The 21381-nt window shown below is 47.7% G+C and overlaps 1 protein-coding gene across 1 annotated transcript in view; it reads right to left on the reverse strand.

Annotated features, from left to right (window-relative positions):
- Window positions 1-21381, reverse strand: part of LOC144785725 (semaphorin-3F-like) — a 472039-nt gene that overhangs the window by 40110 nt on the left and 410548 nt on the right. Inside the window, exons 13-15 of the mRNA XM_078664515.1 lie at window positions 17130-17218; window positions 16999-17040; window positions 14676-14833 (exon numbers count right to left, since the gene is read on the reverse strand). Coding sequence (XP_078520641.1) covers window positions 14676-14833; window positions 16999-17040; window positions 17130-17218 — 289 coding nt within the window. The remainder of the gene's footprint in view (window positions 1-14675; window positions 14834-16998; window positions 17041-17129; window positions 17219-21381) is intronic.

The following is a 21381-nucleotide window of genomic DNA, read 5'->3' on the forward strand; positions in this document are numbered from 1 at the left end:
GCAGCAGAGGTGAGCATAGCTCGCAAAGTCCTTATGAATCATCTGGAGACAGTGGACACGAATGAATACCTTCAAGTGGAAACTGCAGACACCAGAGTTAGCAAGCCCCACAAGATATACGAGATAACATTACGTATAGAGGGAGATAAGACTAGGAAAATAAGGGGACTATTTTGGGATAACCTCTCCAAAGGCTATGACATCCTTCTAGCTGAAAAAGACTGGCCACCAGAGTTTGTCAGGGAGTGCCCTCATGGCGAAGAAGTAATTATGCCTGCCTTCTCGAATCAAATACCGATTCATAAAAAATACACACTTGCTAGAAAGTGGGCAGTGGCCTTAGCACCTGCTTTATATAAAAATCATGTAGGATGGGATGAGGATTCTCCTCCTCACAAAATCCAGTTAAAATCACAACCAACTGCACAAAGGCAGTACCCAATTAAGCAAGAAGCTAAAAAACAAGTAAATGAAATACTAGATCAGCTAAAATACCAGGGGGTGATTGAAACTTGCACCTCACAAATGAACAATCCTTTGTTTCCGGTCTCCAAACCAGACAATTCGTACCGTCTAGTTTTGGATTACCGACACCTTAACACATGTTGCAAAACCTTTGCAGTGCAAAACTCACACAGTGCTGCACTAATGAATAACATAGTGCGCAAAAAATACAAAACAACCTTGGACATCTCCAATGGATTCTTTTGTCAAAACATAGCACCAGAGAGCAGATCTTTAACTGCATTCTCAGTAAATGGCACTCAAAAACAATTCTGTCGGTTAGCCCAGGGGTACAAGAACAGCCCGGGGGTATTCTCAGCGAGAGTAACAGAATTACTACAACTATATGATGATGAAGCATTATCTTATGTCGATGACATTTACTTAACAGATGATGACTTGGAGACTCACTTGAAAAGGGTGAACACCATAATACTTGGGTTCGCTGCAGAGGGTTACAAATTCAACTTCAAAAAGTCCAGAATTGCCCATCTGACGGTCCTATTCTTAGGATATGAGTTATCAAGTGAAGGTAAAAGCCTGGCAGACAATTTCCTAGAGAAAGAACATACATTGCAAATTACGCAGAAAGGGTCAAACCCCTTTATGATCTAATTAAACCAGACTTTAAAAGATCCAGTTGGACTCAAACACACACAGAAATTTTGAGATCCTTACAAACAGACATGCTAATTAAAACAAAATTAGAAACACGTGATAACACACGCAATCTTGTGATCCGAGTCATCCCAGGGAGATGCGGATTCACATACCTGACCTCTAATGAGGGAGAAAAGGTACCAATTGCATTCAAATCACACTTGTACACAGAAGCTGAACAGAAATTCAGTAATACAGAAAAAATCATTCGTGCAGTTCAAACCGCAATAGCTAGAGAAAAAGACATAGCTGACGGTAGACATATCACAGTCAGAACAGCAGAATCAGCCTTTGAGGCACTAACAGCACCGTGTAATTTACCAACAACAACATTGAATCCGGAATGGATACAATGGGTGAATTCAATCACAATGGACAAAGTATACTACTTCTTTGATCCAGAACTAGAAGAATTAAAAAATCTAAAGTATGAAAAGACGTATCCTCTGCCAATCGACATTCTGCCTCTACGACATTACGCCTGTGTAATCTATACAGACGGACATGCTCAACCCTCCGTTTGGGGAGAACAAGCATACAACCCCACATGTGAGATTACAAAAGAAGTGTGGCGCGGAGGTAAACTAAGACCTCTATTAACAAAAACACACTCAGTAGAAACTAATTCAGAACTACAAACTGAAATAATAGCTTTGAAAATGGCGCTAGATAATGCGGATCGCGAATTCCCGACACTTATAGTGTCAGATTCATATTACTGCGTCAAAGCATATAACAAGGATTTGCAGACATGGATTCAGAACGGTTACAAAGATGACACAGATGCACCAATAAAGCAGAAACTGCTCTGGGAACAAGTAGCTCTTTTGAAAAAAGAACTACCAAAGACTCACGTGACACACTCACTGAGTCATCAGCGTGATGGCGTTCATGTTGTAGGGAATTCATTGGCTGAAACAGCCGCAGCGGCAGCCACTAAATCGGCTCCCGTAGATCGAAAAAAGCGTACATTAAAATACATTGACGGTGAAACAATGCTGGCGGTAAAAACGTCATCAAAAGGCGACTGCTCAGCGTTACCGATCAACTATCCACTCAATTATACATACATAATCGATGCAAACTCCGTCCCTTTTGCTCGAATCCCTGGAGTGGGGGATAGAGTGATTCCAAACATGGACAGGAGAAACTTGTTAATCGCAGACGCACACATGGGCGAGGGTCTCAGACACCTTAAATTAAAAGATTCTCTGGAAGAATTACAATCACGGTACTGGTGGCCAGGCATGAGCCTGCACTACACCATGTTTGTAAAAAACTGCCCAAACTGCAACAGAGATCGCAGTGGGGAGAGAAGCAGTTTAATACCTCGTCGTATCAAGGCAGATAATATTACCAGCAAAAAGAATGGCTTGCGATTAACATATACAGGCTAGTTTCCACTTATAATGTAGATCACCAGCACTCGGCTGACGTCCGGACTATTATACAAGATTTGCGAGTCTAAATGGCATATACGCTAAGAGCATGCTACGTTCGACCATTGTTTTCACTCAGGCAATCCAGCCTGGGGGGGAAACATGGCCAAATGAGCACAGCCCAGCGGGAATCTTCTCACTTCCTTCCTGAGGGTACGGGATGGTGTAAAGAAAAAACCAAGGCAGAAAGCAATCTATAATAGAAAGGATATTAGGTTCGGGAGCTGGGTGGGTCAAACATCTAATAAGTGTCCAACGTAGTCTAAATAACTTGCCAAGAAATTCTCTGAAGGGATTCAGTCCGTACGAATTATTATTCGGAACTAGGATGTTGATCTCTGACCTTGATAGTCAGACTTCAGTGGTAATAGAAACAACCTTTGATGTCAAAGACCGTTTGGCTATTTTGCAGGACTTAAACAAAACAAGAAAAGACCTGAGCAACATACATACATACAGCCAACAACCACTGAAGAATCACCACCTGTCCCAGCAAGACCTGTCTGGATTCCAAAAGTCGGGGATCTAGTCAGGGAGAAGATCGCGGTAAAGAAGGAATTTGGGCCTTCTTACAGAAAAGCAGTTCCTGTCTTGTCTGTCAACGGGACAAGATCAGTTGTACTACCGCCACTTGCTGGAAAAAAGGAGAACCGAGTTGTATCCATCGACCTGGTAAAACCACAACATGTGGCCGATAACAAACAGTAGGCCAAGTGGACTCCCAATAAGTAGCAGAACACCAAGGTTTGCTACCAGCACAGAGGTCCTAACAAAAAGGCTCATCACATTCAAAACGCCTAAAGAAGAACAAGAAGGACTATGCAACAATGCAATAGAACTCAGACCTCTGAAAACCCAAATAAAGACATTTAGCAGAGACACACCAATCTACAATGAAGTACCAAGTGAAAATGCAAGAAACAAAAATCCTGAACCAATTGGAACAATTGACAGAACTGCATCCGGTTACTTCATCAACTTCGATGATTCCTCTGACGGCTTCAGTGAATCAAAGACACAGCCATCATCAAAATCCTTTAAAGACAAAGCTAAGGAACTTTTGAAACAACTGAAAGAAACATATCTGGTTTCTCCATGGATTGAATTTTGGGTGGGTTTTGGTGCATTTATCCTCATACTTTGGCTCATCATGGTATTTACTTTGGGACGCTTCATTGAGGGAAAATATGCTAAAATGGACACAGCAAGTCAGAACATCAACTTGATCCTCAAACCACACACATCTTCACACGTCGAGAAAAGAGAACTTTCTCCAGAACTTTCTTCAGCCAACTTCACAGCCAATCCGATACCTGGTGGGGTAGCCTGGGACAACACTGACTATGAAATTTATGGTCCGGTCGAGATCCTGAAATATGCACACCAAATCAAGATCTCTTTGAGTGACTTTGCAAAACCAAACTCATTTGCTGATGATTGGGACTTCGAGAGTATTAACAACATGATGTCTGATTTAGTAATGTCTGCTAAATTTACAAAACATGATTATTTGCAAGGTTCTACAAATTATGATAGTATGTATTGCTATAACCATTATGGTAACCATTTTTTGCATAAATCTGCACAACCTAGAAATGTTTTAAATTATAATCAATGGGAACATTGTGCTACGCCTCCAAAAGGAAGCTCTAGAACCGTTTACGACAAATATTCATATTTTTCAGGTTTTAACACAAGTAATGCTGAAACATTTTATTTTAAATTGTCAAACAAGACAGGGATGAAAACCATGATAACCAACACAAAATTGATATATTCAGATTCATTCTTTGAAAAAATGAATACTTTTGGATTTGATTATTGGGACAAAAATGTTGATTTGAAAAGTGTTTGGGGTACAAAAGAATGGCAAGTACAGGGTTTAGAAGCTTTGTTTAGAGCCTGCATGATCCCAGAACAAATGATATTTTTAAATGACACTGTTCAACAAACCACCTGTCTTGGCTTAGCCAAAATCAAAGATTTAAATAACCCGTCTATTCCAAAGCCAACAATGTTTAGCAATAGCTCTGATACAGATGAAGAGATAGACGTAAACCATATACTTAACCAAAACAGAACACATCCTGATTGGAAACAATGGTTGATCTGGCCCACAGATACAAATAACTGTCAAGATAGATTCCTGAATAAAACACAGGGTTTCAAAATGACCAGGCCAGACCCTAGATATCCCCAAAGACATCACCCAGGGATAATAACAACCTACAGTGTGGGCAAATTATGCCTTCAATGGCTACAGACTTCCACACTGCCTGAAATTAAGCAACACCTAACTTTACTTACTGATGGTGCTGACTTGCGTGATTTCATACTGGGACCACGCAAACAGCGTCAAAAGCGTTTCATAGCAGCCTCTGTATATGCAGCATACAATGAGGCCTGGAAGGTTACTCAAATTGAGACAGCAGAAAGAATACGGGAAATTGACCGTATCAATTTGGAAAAATCACTTTCTGTAGTGGACAATGGGTTAATGACTCTGTCCTCCAGAATTTTTTCATTGGACAGCATTGTGTCTTCAGCAATCGATATATTATCGCAAGACTTACTGTTATTACAACATGGTCAGTCACAATTGCGTTCCATTGTACAGCTTGGCTGGACGTTACAAAATCTGCGTTCAGGCTATGTGCCTTGGCGTTTAATCAACACAACGTCACTATTCCAAATCTTTAACCTTACTGATAGACAAATCGGTATGGCGCAAAAGGGTGCTGATTATACAATCTTGAGCATTGAAAAACTAGAAAGATTACCAATGACAATGTCAGAACGACCTGTCAGTGAATGGATAATCCACGGAATCATAAATATTCCAATCTCAACCTTCAGGTTTCAATACTGCCAAAAATATATACAGGCTGGCATGTACGAGAAATTGGGAAAGGGGTACCTTAAAACAACTTGGAACCTGCCCTATTCACATGCATGTGTCAGTAATAAAGGACAGAAAGTGTTTCTTAGTGGCAACAATTGTGCTATGTCACTAAGCGGCACGCTTCTGTGTAACGGAATTAGTTTGCACGGAGCCTGTGAAGGGAATTCATACAACCTTTCATGTCACCAGCAAGGCGCACCTGTAACAGAAATAGAACCATTCTTTCAAAGACTCTATAATGGGAGTTACATTCTTATTGTAGACCGCAGATGTTGCAGTCTTATGCCCGGGACTCCTTATCTAGTAACTACAACAGCGAAGGTCAAGTGCTGTGGACGTTCTTTGTTGCCCAGCTCCTTTCCAGACAGGGAGGCAAGGGCATGGCCCAGTTTGAAAATTACTTCTATTCGAATAGACACTTCAAGCAGAATGAAAACAGTGCTTCTTCAGACGCCTACAAGGCTCACGTCATCAAAAGAAACGTATGATCTACAAGTCGCAAGGACGACTGCAGAGATACATACATTATTATCAACTAATTCCCCCGTACATTTCGCGGAAATCCTGAGCGAAATCTTAAATATTTCTGATACCACTGGGGTCTCAAAGGTATTTAAGACAGTATTTTCGATGGCATTAACACCATTCAAAGCCATACTGGGTATTTTTCCAGATTTCGTCCATTCGATTTTTGGCGGACTTCCCCTGATCCTGGGACTAATTGCAGGAATCCTATTCCTAGTCCTTATTTTTCGTTATGGCAACCCATGTCACAGATCAAACTCTCGCGACAATGGAAGATACAATCCTAGCCATTGGATACCGGGACCGGATATCAAAGATCCTGGGACTCTCCCGGCTTAGAGACCTGAACATGACCTGGTTTCTATCATTTCGACCAATGTGGCAAAGGTGTGTTTTACCTGTACTAAGGTGTCTGCTATGCGGAGAAGAATGCGTGTTAGACACCTGTCTGACGCTACAATCGGATGCGCCAGTGGATGCAGATACACTGTTGGTTCCTACCAAGGTTCACGCTTTGTGCTGCCCTCAAAGGCTGCCAATCCTGATGACGGCATTCCTGGAATCTTCACCACTACGATTGAAGAGTAGTGAAGTTCAAGATGAAAGCAACATCGAACAGGTACGACCTTCTGTCAGCAATGCAAATCAGAATGTCAATGGAGACAATCATGCGCACGAATGCATGGTTACCCCTATTTCCGACTTAGTGGAACTTTCCCATGAAGCTGTTGACAGTTTTTTCGAAAGCCTGAATGATATGATGTTCTCTCCAGAACAGAAATAGAGACTTTTGAGTAAACTCGCACACGGCGTTCCCTGAATTCGGCCTTCAACTTTAAAAATAAAGTCACATGAACAATTACAATCCAGTTCACGGACAGCAATTTTTTCAGCAAGCCCCTTAAAATATTTTTCTACATATTTTTTCCCGGGACAGTGATCTTCTGCTTAAAGTAAGAAACTATTCCTAGAGAACTAAGATTTCTATTTTTAGATACTTTATATAGACTTTAGCTGCCCGCTGGTAGGTTCACAAATATTTTATTATGTGATGAAATGGTCTCGGACTTCCTTTCTGTATAGCCATATTAAGAGCCATTTCATGTGTATTTCTCATATACCAAAAAGCAATAATGCATAACAATGCGTGTTTACTTTTGCATTTAATTCATAGCTTAAGTGCATACAATATATATGACTGCAATTTTTCAGTATATTTGAAAATTTCGAAATGCATTTATGTATTTTGGGGTGGTAAGGTATACACTATACTCTATAGTATGTTGTACTATGTTATACTATGCATAGATTAGTAGATATGACCATAGTTAGCGTGGAGTGGGTGTCGTGTATTTCTATAGGTTCTGAATCGATCCCCCTATTCCTGACCCTATTCTGGTTAAACTAACTATCAAGTTAACTAACAGTCAGCCCATGAGGCAAGAAATCCCCCATGATGCAGATACCGTTATCTGACGCAGTCACACTACGGCACAGGAACGTGTTATCTGATTAGGTCATAACGCTTGAGATCTAATTAGACAAGCGACATTCCTCCAGCCCCTGATAAGGCATACGACGTTCTCATAACAAATCAAACCAATGACAACCTGGATAATCCGTGCGGCCATTGTTTTGATTTCACAGAGAACTTTTGCAAAAGAATGTGCTAACGAGCAAGTCGTATGACATCTTTATTGACGTACCTATGTCCATCCTTACGTCAATCTCGGCACCTTTAAGGTATAAATATTGCCGACCTTGCCCTATGCAAACACACGCGTGGTGACAAGACGGAGCAGCCATACTTGCCGAAGCCGAGAGCAGAAGCAGACCCCGCTGGCAGCAGCCCCGCCTTCCTGACGCGCTGAGAGACGCGCTGCTATCTCAAGCCGAGAGACCCAGCACCGGCGCTTCTGGGCAGCCCTCGCAGGCAGCCTGGAATATCGAGAGCAGAGAAAGAGATACCATTCCTCATTCATCCTAACTTCCAGGTACAGAACTGAATAACCCCTCACAGAGAATTCTTTAGTTATTCACTTGGCAAAAACAAACTTAACTTAAACTGTAACTTTCTATTCCCGCCCACGCATTAGACTTAGGTCAGGTACACGGGGTAGGCGTATTTAGAAACACCAGTTGAGTACGTTTAGTCAAATGTATATGTGTATGTAAATATATTTTAATCATTTTAAACATCATATGGCTCAGAAACCATATCAATGTTTTTACAGTATTATTTTATACTATTGCTTTTAATGTATGCACTTTACTTAACTATAAGTATTGCAATAATATCGATCCATTTCTCTTGTACGAGAAAAGAGACTGATCAATAAATAACACCTTTTTATTGAACACGCCCGTCTCTTCCTTTTCTCTACATTCTGATGAGACTAAGAATGCACGTACTGACTGAGTAAAATAATTGCCTTGTGCTCACACGACTCTTGAGATTGACTCTTGATTAGGGGAGAGCAAAGTTGTCATGTTCTATGGTTGTCAGAAACTAAATCCCTTCTTGTCTAATCAGGGAAGTTAATCCTTCCTTGAACATTCGAGAAAGTTTCTAGCGAACTCTGAGCTTAGCTGGCAAACCCAAAAATTAAGTCTAGCATCGACAGTAGTAGACCTAGTTAATGTCTGGCCTAGGCCTTTACTGCTGTAGGTACTATTCCAATGCGCAGAGCCTATTGGGAAGATAGGAGCTACACTACAATAAGAAGAGACTTTATGAACCCCGTCTTCCTCAGATGCCAGGTTTCACAGAGTTCAATTATTGGGGGGGCCATAAGAAGAGACGTTATGAACCCCCTCTTCCTCAGTTGCCAGGAATCACAGAGTTCAATTATTGGGGGGCCATAAGAAGAGACGTTATGAACCCCGTCTTCCTCAGATGCCAGGTTTCACAGAGTTCAATTATTGGGGGGCCATAAGAAGAGACGTTATGGACCCCTCTTCCTCAGATGCCAGGTTTCACAGAGTTCAATAATTGGGGGGCCATAAGAAGAGACGTTATGAACCCCCTCTTCCTCAGATGCCAGGTTTCACAGAGTTCAATTATTGGGGGGCCATAAGAAGAGACGTTATGAACCCCCTCTTCCTCAGATGCCAGGTTTCACAGAGTTCAATTATTGGGGGGCCATAAGAAGAGACGTTATGAACCCCCTCTTCCTCAGATGCCAGGTTTCACAGAGTTCAATTATTGGGGCGCCATAAGAAGAGACGTTATGAACCCCCTCATCCTCAGATGCCAGGTCTCACAGAGTTCAATTATTGGGGGGCCATAAGAAGAGACATTATGAACCCCCTCTTCCTCAGACGCCAGGTTTCAGGGAGTTCAATTATTGGGGGGCCATAAGAAGAGACGTTATAAACCCCCTCTTTCGCAGAGGCCAGGTTTCACAGAGTTCAATTATTGGGGGGCCATAAGAAGAGACGTTATAAACCCCCTCTTCCTCAGATGCCAGGCTTCACAGAGTTCAATTATTGGGGGGCCATAAGAAGAGACGTTATGAACCCCCTCTTCCTCAGACGTCAGGATTCACAGAGTTCAATTATTGGGGGGCCATAAGAAGGACGTTATGAACCCCCTCTTCCTCAGACGCCAGGTTTCACAGAGTTCAATTATTGGGGGGCCATAAGAAGAGACGTTATGAACCCCTCTTCCTCAGATGCCAGGTATCACAGAGTTCAATTATTGGGGGGCCATAAGAAGAGACGTTATGAACCCCCTCTTCCTCAGATGCCAGGTTTCACAGAGTTCAATTATTGGGGGGCCATAAGAAGAGACGTTATGAACCCCCTCTTTCGCCGATGCCAGGTTTCACAGAGTTCAATTATTGGGGGGCCATAAGAAGAGACGTTATGAACCCCCTCTTCCTCAGATGCCAGGTTTCACATAGTTTGATTATTGGGGGGCCATAAGAAGAGACGTTATGAACCCCTCTTCCTCAGATGCCAGGCTTCACAGAGTTCAATTATTGGGGGGCCATAAGAAGAGACGTTATGAACCCCTCTTCCTCAGATGCCAGGCTTCACAGAGTTCAATTATTGGGGGGCCATAAGAAGAGACGTTATGAACCCCCTCTTCCTCAGACGCCAGGTTTCACAGAGTTCGATTATTGGGGGGCCATAAGAAGAGACGTTATGAACCCCCTCTTCCTCAAACGTCAGGATTCACAGAGTTCAATTATTGGGGGGCCATAAGAAGAGACGTTATGAACCCCCTCTTCCTCAGATGCCAGGTTTCACAGAGTTCAATTATTGGGGGGCTATAAGAAGAGACGTTATGAACCCCCTCTTCCTCAGGTGCCAGGTTTCACAGAGTTTGATTATTGGGGGGCCATAAGAAGAGACGTTATGAACCCCCTCTTCCTCAGGTGCCAGGTTTCACAGAGTTCAATTATTGGGGGGCCATAAGAAGAGACGTTATGAACCCCCTCTTCCTCAGGTGCCAGGTATCGCAGAGTTCAATTATTGGGGGGCCATAAGAAGAGACGTTATGAACCCCCTCTTTCGCAGATGCCAGGTTTCACAGAGTTCGATTATTGGGGGGCCATAAGAAGAGACGTTATGAACCCCCTCTTCCTCAGATGCCAGGTTTCACAGAGTTCAATTATTGGGGGGCCATAAGAAGAGACGTTATGAACCCCCTCTTCCTCAGACGTCAGGATTCACAGAGTTCAATTATTGGGGGGCCATAAGAAGAGACGTTATGAACCCCCTCTTCCTTAGATGCCAGGTTTCACAGAGTTCAATTATTGGTGGGCCATAAGAAGAGACGTTATGAACCCCCTCTTCCTCAGATGCCAGGTTTCACAGAGTTCAATTATTGGGGGGCCATAAGAAGAGATGTTATGAACCCCCTCTTCCTCAGATGCCAGGTTTCACAGAGTTCAATTATTGGGGGGCCATAAGAAGAGACGTTATGAACCCCCTCTTCCTCAGGTGCCAGGTATCACAGAGTTCAATTATTGGGGGGCCATAAGAAGAGATGTTATGAACCCCCTCTTCCTCAGATGCCAGGTTTCACAGAGTTCAATTATTGGGGGGCCATAAGAAGAGACGTTATGAACCCCCTCTTCCTCAGATGCCAGGTATCACAGAGTTCAATTATTGGGGGGCCATAAGAAGAGACGTTATGAACCCCTCTTCCTCAGATGCCAGGTTTCACAGAGTTCAATTATTGGGGGGCCATAAGAAGAGACGTTATGGACCCCTCTTCCTCAGGTGCCAGGTATCGCAGAGTTCAATTATTGGGGGGCCATAAGAAGAGACGTTATGAACCCCTCTTCCTCAGATGCCAGGATTCACAGAGTTCAATTATTGGGGGGCCATAAGAAGAGATGTTATGAACCCCCTCTTCCTCAGGTGCCAGGTATCACAGAGTTCAATTATTGGGGGGCCATAAGAAGAGACGTTATGAACCCCCTCTTCCTCAGGTGCCAGGTATCGCAGAGTTCAATTATTGGGGGGCCATAAGAAGAGATGTTATGAACCCCCTCTTCCTCAAATGCCAGGTTTCACAGAGTTCAATTATTGGGGGGCCATAAGAAGAGATGTTATGAACCCCCTCTTCCTCAGGTGCCAGGTATCACAGAGTTCAATTATTGGGGGGCCATAAGAAGAGATGTTATGAACCCCCTCTTCCTCAGGTGCCAGGAATCACAGAGTTCAATTATTGGGGGGCCATAAGAAGAGATGTTATGAACCCCCTCTTCCTCAGGTGCCAGGAATCACAGAGTTCAATTATTGGGGGGCCATAAGAAGAGACGTTATGAACCCCTCTTCCTCAGTTGCCAGGTTTCACAGAGTTCAATTATTGGGGGGCCATAAGAAGAGACGTTATGAACCCCCTCTTCCTCAGATGCCAGGATTCACAGAGTTCAATTATTGGGGGGCCATAAGAAGAGACGTTATGAACCCCCTCTTCCTCAGATGCCAGGTTTCACAGAGTTCAATTATTGGGGGGGCCATAAGAAGAGACGGTATGAACCCCGTCTTCCTCAGATGCCAGGTTTCACAGAGTTCAATTATTGGGGGGCCATAAGAAGAGACGTTATGAACCCCCTCTTCCTCAGCTGCCAGGTATCGCAGAGTTCAATTATTGGGGGGCCATAAGAAGAGACGTTATGAACCCCCTCTTCCTCAGGTGCCAGGTATCGCACAGTTCAATTATTGGGGGGCCATAAGAAGAGACGTTATGGACCCCTCTTCCTCAGATGCCAGGATTCACAGAGTTCAATTATTGGGGGGCCATAAGAAGAGACGTTATGAACCCCCTCTTCCTCAGACGTCAGGATTCACAGAGTTCAATTATTGGGGGGCCATAAGAAGAGACGTTATGAACCCCCTCTTCCTCAGTTGCCAGGTTTCACAGAGTTCAATTATTGGGGGGCCATAAGAAGAGACGTTATGAACCCCCTCTTCCTCAGGTGCCAGGTTTCACAGAGTTTGATTATTGGGGGGCCATAAGAAGAGACGTTATGAACCCCCTCTTCCTCAGGTGCCAGGTTTCACAGAGTTCAATTATTGGGGGGCCATAAGAAGAGACGTTATGAACCCCCTCTTCCTCAGGTGCCAGGTATCGCAGAGTTCAATTATTGGGGGGCCATAAGAAGAGACGTTATGAACCCCCTCTTCCTCAGGTGCCAGGTATCGCAGAGTTCAATTATTGGGGGGCCATAAGAAGAGACGTTATGAACCCCTCTTCCTCAGATGCCAGGATTCACAGAGTTCAATTATTGGGGGGCCATAAGAAGAGATGTTATGAACCCCCTCTTCCTCAGTTGCCAGGTTTCACAGAGTTCAATTATTGGGGGGCCATAAGAAGAGACGTTATGAACCCCCTCTTCCTCAGACGTCAGGATTCACAGAGTTCAATTATTGGGGGGCCATAAGAAGGACGTTATGAACCCCCTCTTCCTCAGACGTCAGGATTCACAGAGTTCAATTATTGGGGGGCCATAAGAAGGACGTTATGAACCCCCTCTTCCTCAGATGCCAGGTTTCACAGAGTTCAATTATTGGGGGGCCATAAGAAGAGACGTTATGAACCCCCTCTTCCTCAGATGCCAGGTGTCACAGAGTTCAATTATTGGGGGGCCATAAGAAGAGACGTTATGGACCCCTCTTCCTCAGTTGCCAGGTATCACAGGGTTCAATTATTGGGGGGCCATAAGAAGAGACGTTATGAACCCCTCTTCCTCAGATGCCAGGATTCACAGAGTTCAATTATTGGGGGGCCGTAAGAAGAGACGTTATGAACCCCCTCTTCCTCAGATGCCAGGTTTCACAGAGTTCAATTATTGGGGGGCCATAAGAAGAGATGTTATGAACCCCCTCTTCCTCAGTTGCCAGGTTTCACAGAGTTCAATTATTGGGGGGCCATAAGAAGAGATGTTATGAACCCCCTCTTCCTCAGTTGCCAGGAATCACAGAGTTCAATTATTGGGGGGCCATAAGAAGAGATGTTATGAACCCCCTCTTCCTCAGTTGCCAGGTTTCACAGAGTTCAATTATTGGGGGGCCATTGCTGCAACAGAGGAGTAACCTTAGAATTCACGTCCAGATCCCGAGAGTGGAAAAAGGGGCGCGTGGAGGAGCACTTTGAGGGATTCAAGCTCCACCAACGAGGGTCTGACCACCGAAGCCCCTCCCTGCTCACCGGGGCTGTACTGGGGTCAGAGAGGAAACATATCCAAAGTGACCTCAAGGAGGTTTGAGGTTGGCTTTTATCAATGTTTTTCCAAGATAAACTCAGGCTCCAAGAAGCAGGAGGCAAGATTAGTGAAAGCTCACAAGGGAGCCACGCGGGCAGCAAGGTACCCCCATCGGCACGGTGCCAAGGGCCAGCACGGTACCCCCATCGGCACAGTGCCAAGGGCCAGCATGGTACCCCCCATTGGCATGATGCCAAGGGCCAGCACAGTACCCCCCATTGGCACGGTGCCAAGGGCCAGCATGGTACCCCCATTGGTACTGTGCCAAGGGCCAGCACAGTACCCCCCCATTGGCATGGTGCAAAAGGCCAGCACGTTACCCGCCTTGGCACTGTGCCAAGAGCCAGAACTATACCCCCTTGGCACGGTGCCAAGGTCCAGCACTGTAGCCACCCTCTGCACGGTGCCAAGGGTCAGCACAGTACCCCCATTGGCATGATGCCAAGGGCCAGCACAGTACCCCCTCAGCATGGTGCCAAGGGCCAGCATGGTAACCCCTCAGCATGGTGCCATGGGCCAGCGCGGTACCCCCCCTCAGCACAGTGCCAAAGGCCAGCACGGTACCCTCCTCAGCACAGTTCCAAGGGCCAGCACGGTACCCCATCGGCACGGTGCCAAGGGCTAGCACAGTACCCCTCTTAGCACGGTGCCAATGGCCAGCACTGTACCCCCCTCCGCACAGTGCCAATGGCCAGAACTGTAGCCCCCCTCGGCACAGAGCCAAGGGCCAGCACGGTACCCCATCGGCACGGTGCCAAGGGCTAGCACAGTACCCCCTTGGCATGGTGCCAATGGCCAGCACTGTACCCCCCTTGGCACAGTGCCAAGGGCAAGCACTGTACCCCCTATGCACAGTGCCAATGGCCAGCACTGTACCCCCCTCTACACGGTACCAAAGGCCACCCTCCGATCATGGCTCACCTCTTGGATGTGAGGGCGTACTGGGAGCAGGACTCCCCATCCCAGGCACAGTACGGGTCTCTTGCCAGGCAGCAGTCGGCACAGGCTTTGCCATACACGTGGCATCGATGCAGCGTCAGTTGAGTGAGGCCCACATCTGAGGTGACGTACAGCTGTTGCTGAAACACAAAGAAACAGAGAGTAAACAGGGGCCACGGATGGTACCAGGGAGACACGGCCCTCCTGAATTCATACCTCCCCTGACACATCAAAACATGTTCACCCTCCTGAATTCATACCTCCCCTGACACATCAAGACATGTTCACCTGGATGAGCCAATGCCTCGCCATGCCTTGGTACCTCAAACGTCCCTGCACACCGCCCTAATGTCCTCCCATACAACACCTCCGATCCCAAGCGCCCTCCCCGGCTCCCAAACCAGAGACTACTGCTCTTCAGGCCAGAGTCTGTGGAGCGAGGTCCCTGTGGCTGCCAACAGAGAGTGCAGTGGGGGTGACATATGCCAGGGCACATGTCCTCGCAGCCAAGGTTGGACACCTGGTCTCGCTCATCGTGAGGGGTCTGGGCACTAACTCATCCAGGGGTCTCTCTTACCACTGTGGGGTAGAGCTCAGCCTCCAGATGTGGCTCTGTTCAGAGATGTCCCTTATAGACAGCACCCCCTGATGCTGCATGTGCTGTGGGGAGTCCCCGCCACCCCCCAATGGTGTGTTTCCACCTTACAGGTGTGTGCAAATCATGCGATCTACAGAGGCACCGGCTGCAAGCTCCCCGCACGGAAGAGTTCCTAAAATGGGAGACATTAGTGAAGAAGCACGTAGCTGTCCAACGTCGGCCCACGAGAGCACGTCCTCTGCTTTGAGGGGCCCTTCATGGTGGCCCTTCATGGTGGCCTGCTAGTCACCTCCCAAGCACTGCTCTAACAGCCCACTCATGTGTACACGTAGAGTGTGCAGTGCCTAAAAGCATCAGAAAAGGCTGCAGGTCGGACGGGGTCTGAGCAAGCAGATCTGGGGTCTGATTGGTCAGAAGCAAGAGCCTTCACACACCCTGATGGGAGTCATGCTTCTTCATCAATCAATCAATCAGAACATTTGTAAAGCGCGCTACTTACCCGTGAGGGTCTCAAGGCGCTGTGGGGGGAGGGGGGGGGATGCTGATGTTGCTCGAATAGCCAGGTCTTGAGGAGTCTTCTGAAGGCCAGCAGGCCCTGGGTCTGTCTTAGGGGGAGGGGAGGGTGTTCCAGGTCTTGGCGGCGAGGTGGGAGAACGATCTGCCGCCGGAAGTCGCTCTTCGGATGCGGGGGACTGTGGCGAGGGCGAGGTCGGCGGAGCGGAGCTGGCGGGTGGGGGTGTAGAAGTTGAGTACTCTGTTGAGGTACGTTGGTCCGGTGTTGTGAAGTGCTTTGTGATCGTGGGTGAGGAGGTTGAAGGTGATCCTATTGTTGACGGGAAGCCAGTGCAGGTCTCTCAGGTGGGGTGTGATGTGGCTCGGGTGAGGGATCTTGAGGAACAGGCGTGCAGAGGCGTTCTGTATGCGTTGTAGTCGTTTCAGGAGTTTGGCCGAGGCTCCCGTGTAGAGGGCATTTCCTTAGTCCAACCTGCTGCTGATGAGGGTCTGGGTGACCGCCCTACTTGTTTCGGTCGGGATCCACCTGTAGATCTTACGGAGCATGCGGAGGGTGTTGAAGTTGGAGGAGGAGATGGCGTTGACCTGTTTAGTCATGGAGAGGGTGGAGTTGAGGATAAACCCTAGGTTGCGTGCATGTTCGGTGGGTGTTGGAGCTGTTTCCAGTGCAGTCGGCCATCAGGAGTCGTCCCAGGCCGAGGGGGTGGATCCGAGGATGAGGACTTCCGTCTTGTCCGGCAGCTCCTTGTTGAAACCTCCACTTACTTCATCGCGGCATCTTATTTTAAAAGACCTCCGGCACACAGCATCCTTGAGGGGCCCGTTGGGCCTTGCAGCGCCGGCCCAACGAGAAGCTGCCCGATGATGAAGCATGACACCCCCGGGGTGTGTGAGGGCCCGTTGGGCATAGCAGCAGCGGCCCAACGAGGAGCTGCCCGATGGTGAAGCGTGACACCCCTCGGGTGTGTGAGGGCTCTTGGTTCTGACCAATCAGACCCCACCGAACTGCTTGCTCAGACCCATTCCGACCTACACCCTTTCCTGCTTTCTTTTCTGATTCTTTTAGGAACTGCATACTCTACGTGCATACATGTACATTTAGGGAGTTGTATGCTGGACCTAGACGCGCTCCCAGCCCCCCCATCACCGTGTTCTAACAGCCTACTCCGCCTTTCAGCATGACCCCCATCTTACCCTCTTGGAAGAAATCTTCAAGGTCTTCACAGGGGCAGGCACCTGCAGGAAGGAAGAGACAGGGTCACTACTCAGGGGACATATGGAAGTCGCTGGGTCCACCCTCCACCACAGATGACCTTTGACCTTACCCTGAAGACCTCCACCTCCTCCAGCGTCAGCTCCTCGGTGCTGCTCGGATCCTTCGGCAGGACGATCACCTTCTGGATGGTCCCGCGGTCTGAGAAGAGGGAACAGAGGTATCTGGGTCAGGCTCGGTGATAAGGGGTGCCAGAACTGCCCCTGCCTGTCGGAGTATTAACAGGACCTCCCTACGGCCCATTCCGGGGGTCACCATGGCCAAACCGGCCAGGACTCTGCCGCCCAGGAGGCTGTCTCGGAAGGGATAAAGACACCAATGCCTGCTTCTTCCTGGCTGTGCTCCACCAGGAGCCACCATTGTGGGTCCTACCCTAGCAGGATGAGACCTCCCACCTGTGGCAGGGGCTGTCAAGACTGCCCCAGGCGGCAACAGCCAGAGGGGCTTCTCAGGGGTAACAAGGAATGCAATGGACAGGAGACGCCATCTCTAGCTGTGGCTCTTTCTCCCTCTGGACACCTTCTCTGACTCTAGATGGTGAAGAGAGCCACCCCTCTCTCTTTCCCACCATGTTGAGGGTCGCAACCCCAGGGTGGTGAGGTCTGCCTCGTCCTTAGGGAGAGGAGACATGATTCTTTCTGTCCCCCACCAGCCTCAAGCACCAGGTACATTGGTATTGTGTGGGAAGCACTTGGGAGCTGTGCACCTGTTTGTGCTCACAGAGGGCCCGATTCACAGAACTAACTTAAGACAAAATCCTAAACTTACTACTTTTGGTATTCACAGAAGTTAGGATTTTGTCTTAAGTTTGTCTTAAGACAGACTTAAGACAGACTTAAGTTAGGATTTTGTCTTAAGTTTGTCTTAAGACAGACTTAAGACAGACTTAAGTTAGGATTTTGTCTTAAGTCTGTCTTAAGACAGACTTAAGTTAGGATTGTGTCTTAAGTCTGTCTTAAGCTTGTCTTAAGACAAACTTAAGACAAAATCCTAACTTCTGTGAATACCAAAAGTATTAAGTTTGAGATTTTGTCTCAAGTTAGTTCTGTGAATCGGGCCCAGAGAGTTCTAAGTTCAGCCCCTGCGGATCTAAGATTCAATTCAATTCAATTCAAATAATTTATATAGCGCGCTACATCCCCAGAGGGTCCCAAGGCGCTTGAAGAAGGGTGGGGGATTACTTGTCGAATATCCAGGTTTTAAGTTGCTTTCTGAAAGCTAGATGGTTCTGAGTGAGGCGAAGGTGAGTGGGAAGTGAGTTCCAGGTTTTAGCCGCCAGGTAGGAGAAGGATCTTCCTCCCATGGTGGTTTTGTTGATGCGAGGGCTTGGTTGGAGGAGCGTAGCTGGCGGGGGGGGTGTAGAAGGAAAGTCGAGTGTTGAGGCAATCTGGTCCAAGTTCGTAGAGTGCTTTGTGTGCGTGGGTTAGGAGGCGGAATGTTATCCTTTTATTGACGGGGAGCCAGTGGAGGTTTTTCAGGTGGCCAGAGATGTGGTCTTTACGCGGGATGTCTAGTATGAGTCTGGCTGATGCGTTCTGGATGCGTTGGAGTTTTTTCTGAAGTTTTGCGGTGGTACCGGCGTATAGGGTGTTTCCGTAGTCCAGGCGGCTTGTAACCAGTGCGTGGGTGACCGTTTTTCTAGTTTCGGTGACGATCCAGCAAAATGTTTTTTTGAGCATGCGAAGAATGTTGAAGCAAGATGAAGAAACGGCGTTGACTTGTCTGGTCATCGAGAGTGAGGAGTCCAGGATGATGCCCAGGTTCCGTGCGTGGTCCGTCGGTATGGGGGCTTTTCCAAGGGCCTCTGGCCACCAAGAGTCGTCCCAGGCGGAGGTACCTAAGATAAGGACTTCTGTTTTGTCTGAATTCAGTTTCAGACGGCTGTGCTTCATCCACTCGGCTACTTCTTTCATTCCTTCATGTAGGTTGGTTTTGGCGGTGTTAGGGTCTTTGGTGAGTGAGAGGATCAGTTGAGTGTCATCAGCGTAGGAGATGATGTTGAGGTTGTGTTGGCGTGCGATGGACGCGAGGGGGCTCATGTATACGTTGAAGAGGGTGGGGCTGAGTGAAGATCCTTGTGGTACGCCGCAAATGATTTCAGTGGCCTCAGACTTGAATGGTGGGAGGCGGACTCTCTGAGTTCTTCCGGCAAGGAATGAGGTGATCCATTCCAGTGCTTTTCCTTGGATTCCGATGTTTCTGAGGCGTAGTAACAGGGTGCTATGACAGACTGTGTCGAAGGCTGCGGAGAGGTCGAGGAGGATGAGGGCGACTGTGTCACCATTGTCCAGTAGAGTTCGAATGTCGTCTGTTGCTGCGATGAGTGCGGTCTCAGTGCTGTGTTTGGCCCGGAAGCCGGATTGTGAGGAGTCGAGGGATTTGTTGGTTTCGAGGATGGCGGAGAGCTGGTTGTTGACAGCTTTCTCGATGACTTTGGCCGGAAATGGAAGGAGCGAGATGGGGCGGTAGTTTTTGAGTTCGGTGGGGTCAGCTGTGGGTTTTTTCAGAAGGGCGCTGAGTTTGGCGTGTTTCCAGCTATCCGGGAATGTGGCGGAGGTGAGGGAGCAGTTGATGACGTCTCGGAGGTGTGGTGCTATGATGGAATCTGCTTTGTTGAAGATGTGGTGAGGGCATGGGTCTGTGGGGGAACCTGAGTGGATGGAGTTCATCAGGCGGATGGTGTCCTCAGTGGAGATTGGGTTCCAGTTCTTAAGGAAGTTCAAGGGTGGTGAAGGTACTGCAGAAGGTTGGGTGGGTTGGTCTCCGGGTTGGTTGTCAAAGCTGTTGTGGATGTCAGCTATTTTGTCGTGGAAGAACGAGGCTAGGGAGTCGCAGAGGGCTTGAGAGGGAGTGATATCGTTGGAGTTGGCAGTGGGGTTGGTAAACTCTTTGACGATGTTGAATAGTTCCTTGCTGTTGTGGGCGTTGTTGTCAAGTCGGTCTTTGAAAGCGGCTTTCTTGGCAGTCCGGATCAGTTGGTGGTGTCTGCGTGTGGCGTTTTTGAAGGCGTCCATGGTGCTGGTGTTTGGGTCTTTTTTCCAGGCCTTCTCAAGGGAGCGGCAGAGTTTCTTGGATTTCTTAAGATCATCGTTGAACCAGGGGGCGTTTTTGCTGCCTGGTTTGATTTGACGTTTTTTCAGGGGTGCTAGGTTGTCGGTGCTGTTGGTTAGCCATTGAGTGAGGTTAATGGCTGCTTCGTTGGGGTTTGAAGAGTGGGCAGGGGGCTTTTGAAGAAGCGATGAGGAGATTTGGTCGATGGTGATTTTGTTCCAGTTTCTTCGTAGAGTGGGTTGAGGGTTGTTGTGGGTTGTGGTCTTTTTGTAGCTAAAGTGAACGCAGCTGTGGTCTGTCCAATGGAGAGCTGTGGTGTGACTGAAGGAGATATGTTTGCTGGAGGTGAAGATAGGGTCGAGTGTGTGACCTGCGTAGTGAGTGGGTGTATTAACAAGTTGTTTGAGTCCGAGGTTGGCGAGATTGTCCAGAAGGGTGGTGGTGTTGTTGTCGTTGCTTTTCTCCAGGTGAAAATTAAGGTCTCCCAATAGAATGTAGTCCTCGGAAGGGAGGGCGTGTGGGGTGATAAAGTCAGTGATGTCTTCACTGAATTGTGCACGGGGTCCTGGAGGCCTGTAGAGGAGGGTGCCTCTGAGTGTGGTCTTGGGGTCGGTGTGGATCTGGAAGTGAAGGTGTTCGGCGCTAGCGAGGTTGACGTCTGAGCTGGTTGAGATGCGGATGGAATTCTTATGGACGATAGCGATGCCTCCTCCTGTTTGGTTGGTGCGGTCTTTTCGGATGATCTTGTAGCCTTCCGGGATGGCGATGGTGATGTCTGGGGCTGAGGAGGCTTTCATCCATGTTTCTGTTAGGAAGGCGACGTCCGGAGAGATGGTGTCTAGTAGATTCCAAAGGTCGATGGCGTGTCTGTGGACCGAGCGGGTGTTGAGTAGGATGCATTTCAGGTGGTTGGTGTCAGATCTCTGTTTGGTGTTAGTAGATGGGGAGTTGGTCTTGGTGCCGTCATACTTGCAGGAGTTGCATGTAAATGGTCCATGGGTGTGTCCAGGGGCGGCTTGGGCGCAGTTGGGAAGACGACCTGGGTTTAGGGCTAAGAGGGTGGAGGGGTCGTATGTAATGCGGGTGGGGTAGGTGGTACGGGGGCCAGGGGGTCTGGCGCTGGGCGCGGTACAGGCGCGGACGGGCGTAGACGGGCTTACCTTTGGTGCACCTTCGGCGCAACCGGGGCGCGACCGCTGCGCGTGAACGCTGCGCGAGAATGCATTTGTCATATAAGGATGGTGGAGGGGGCG

Source organism: Lissotriton helveticus, chromosome 10 (genome assembly GCF_964261635.1).
Source record: "Lissotriton helveticus chromosome 10, aLisHel1.1, whole genome shotgun sequence".
In the NCBI taxonomy this organism is placed as follows: Eukaryota; Metazoa; Chordata; class Amphibia; order Caudata; family Salamandridae; genus Lissotriton; species Lissotriton helveticus.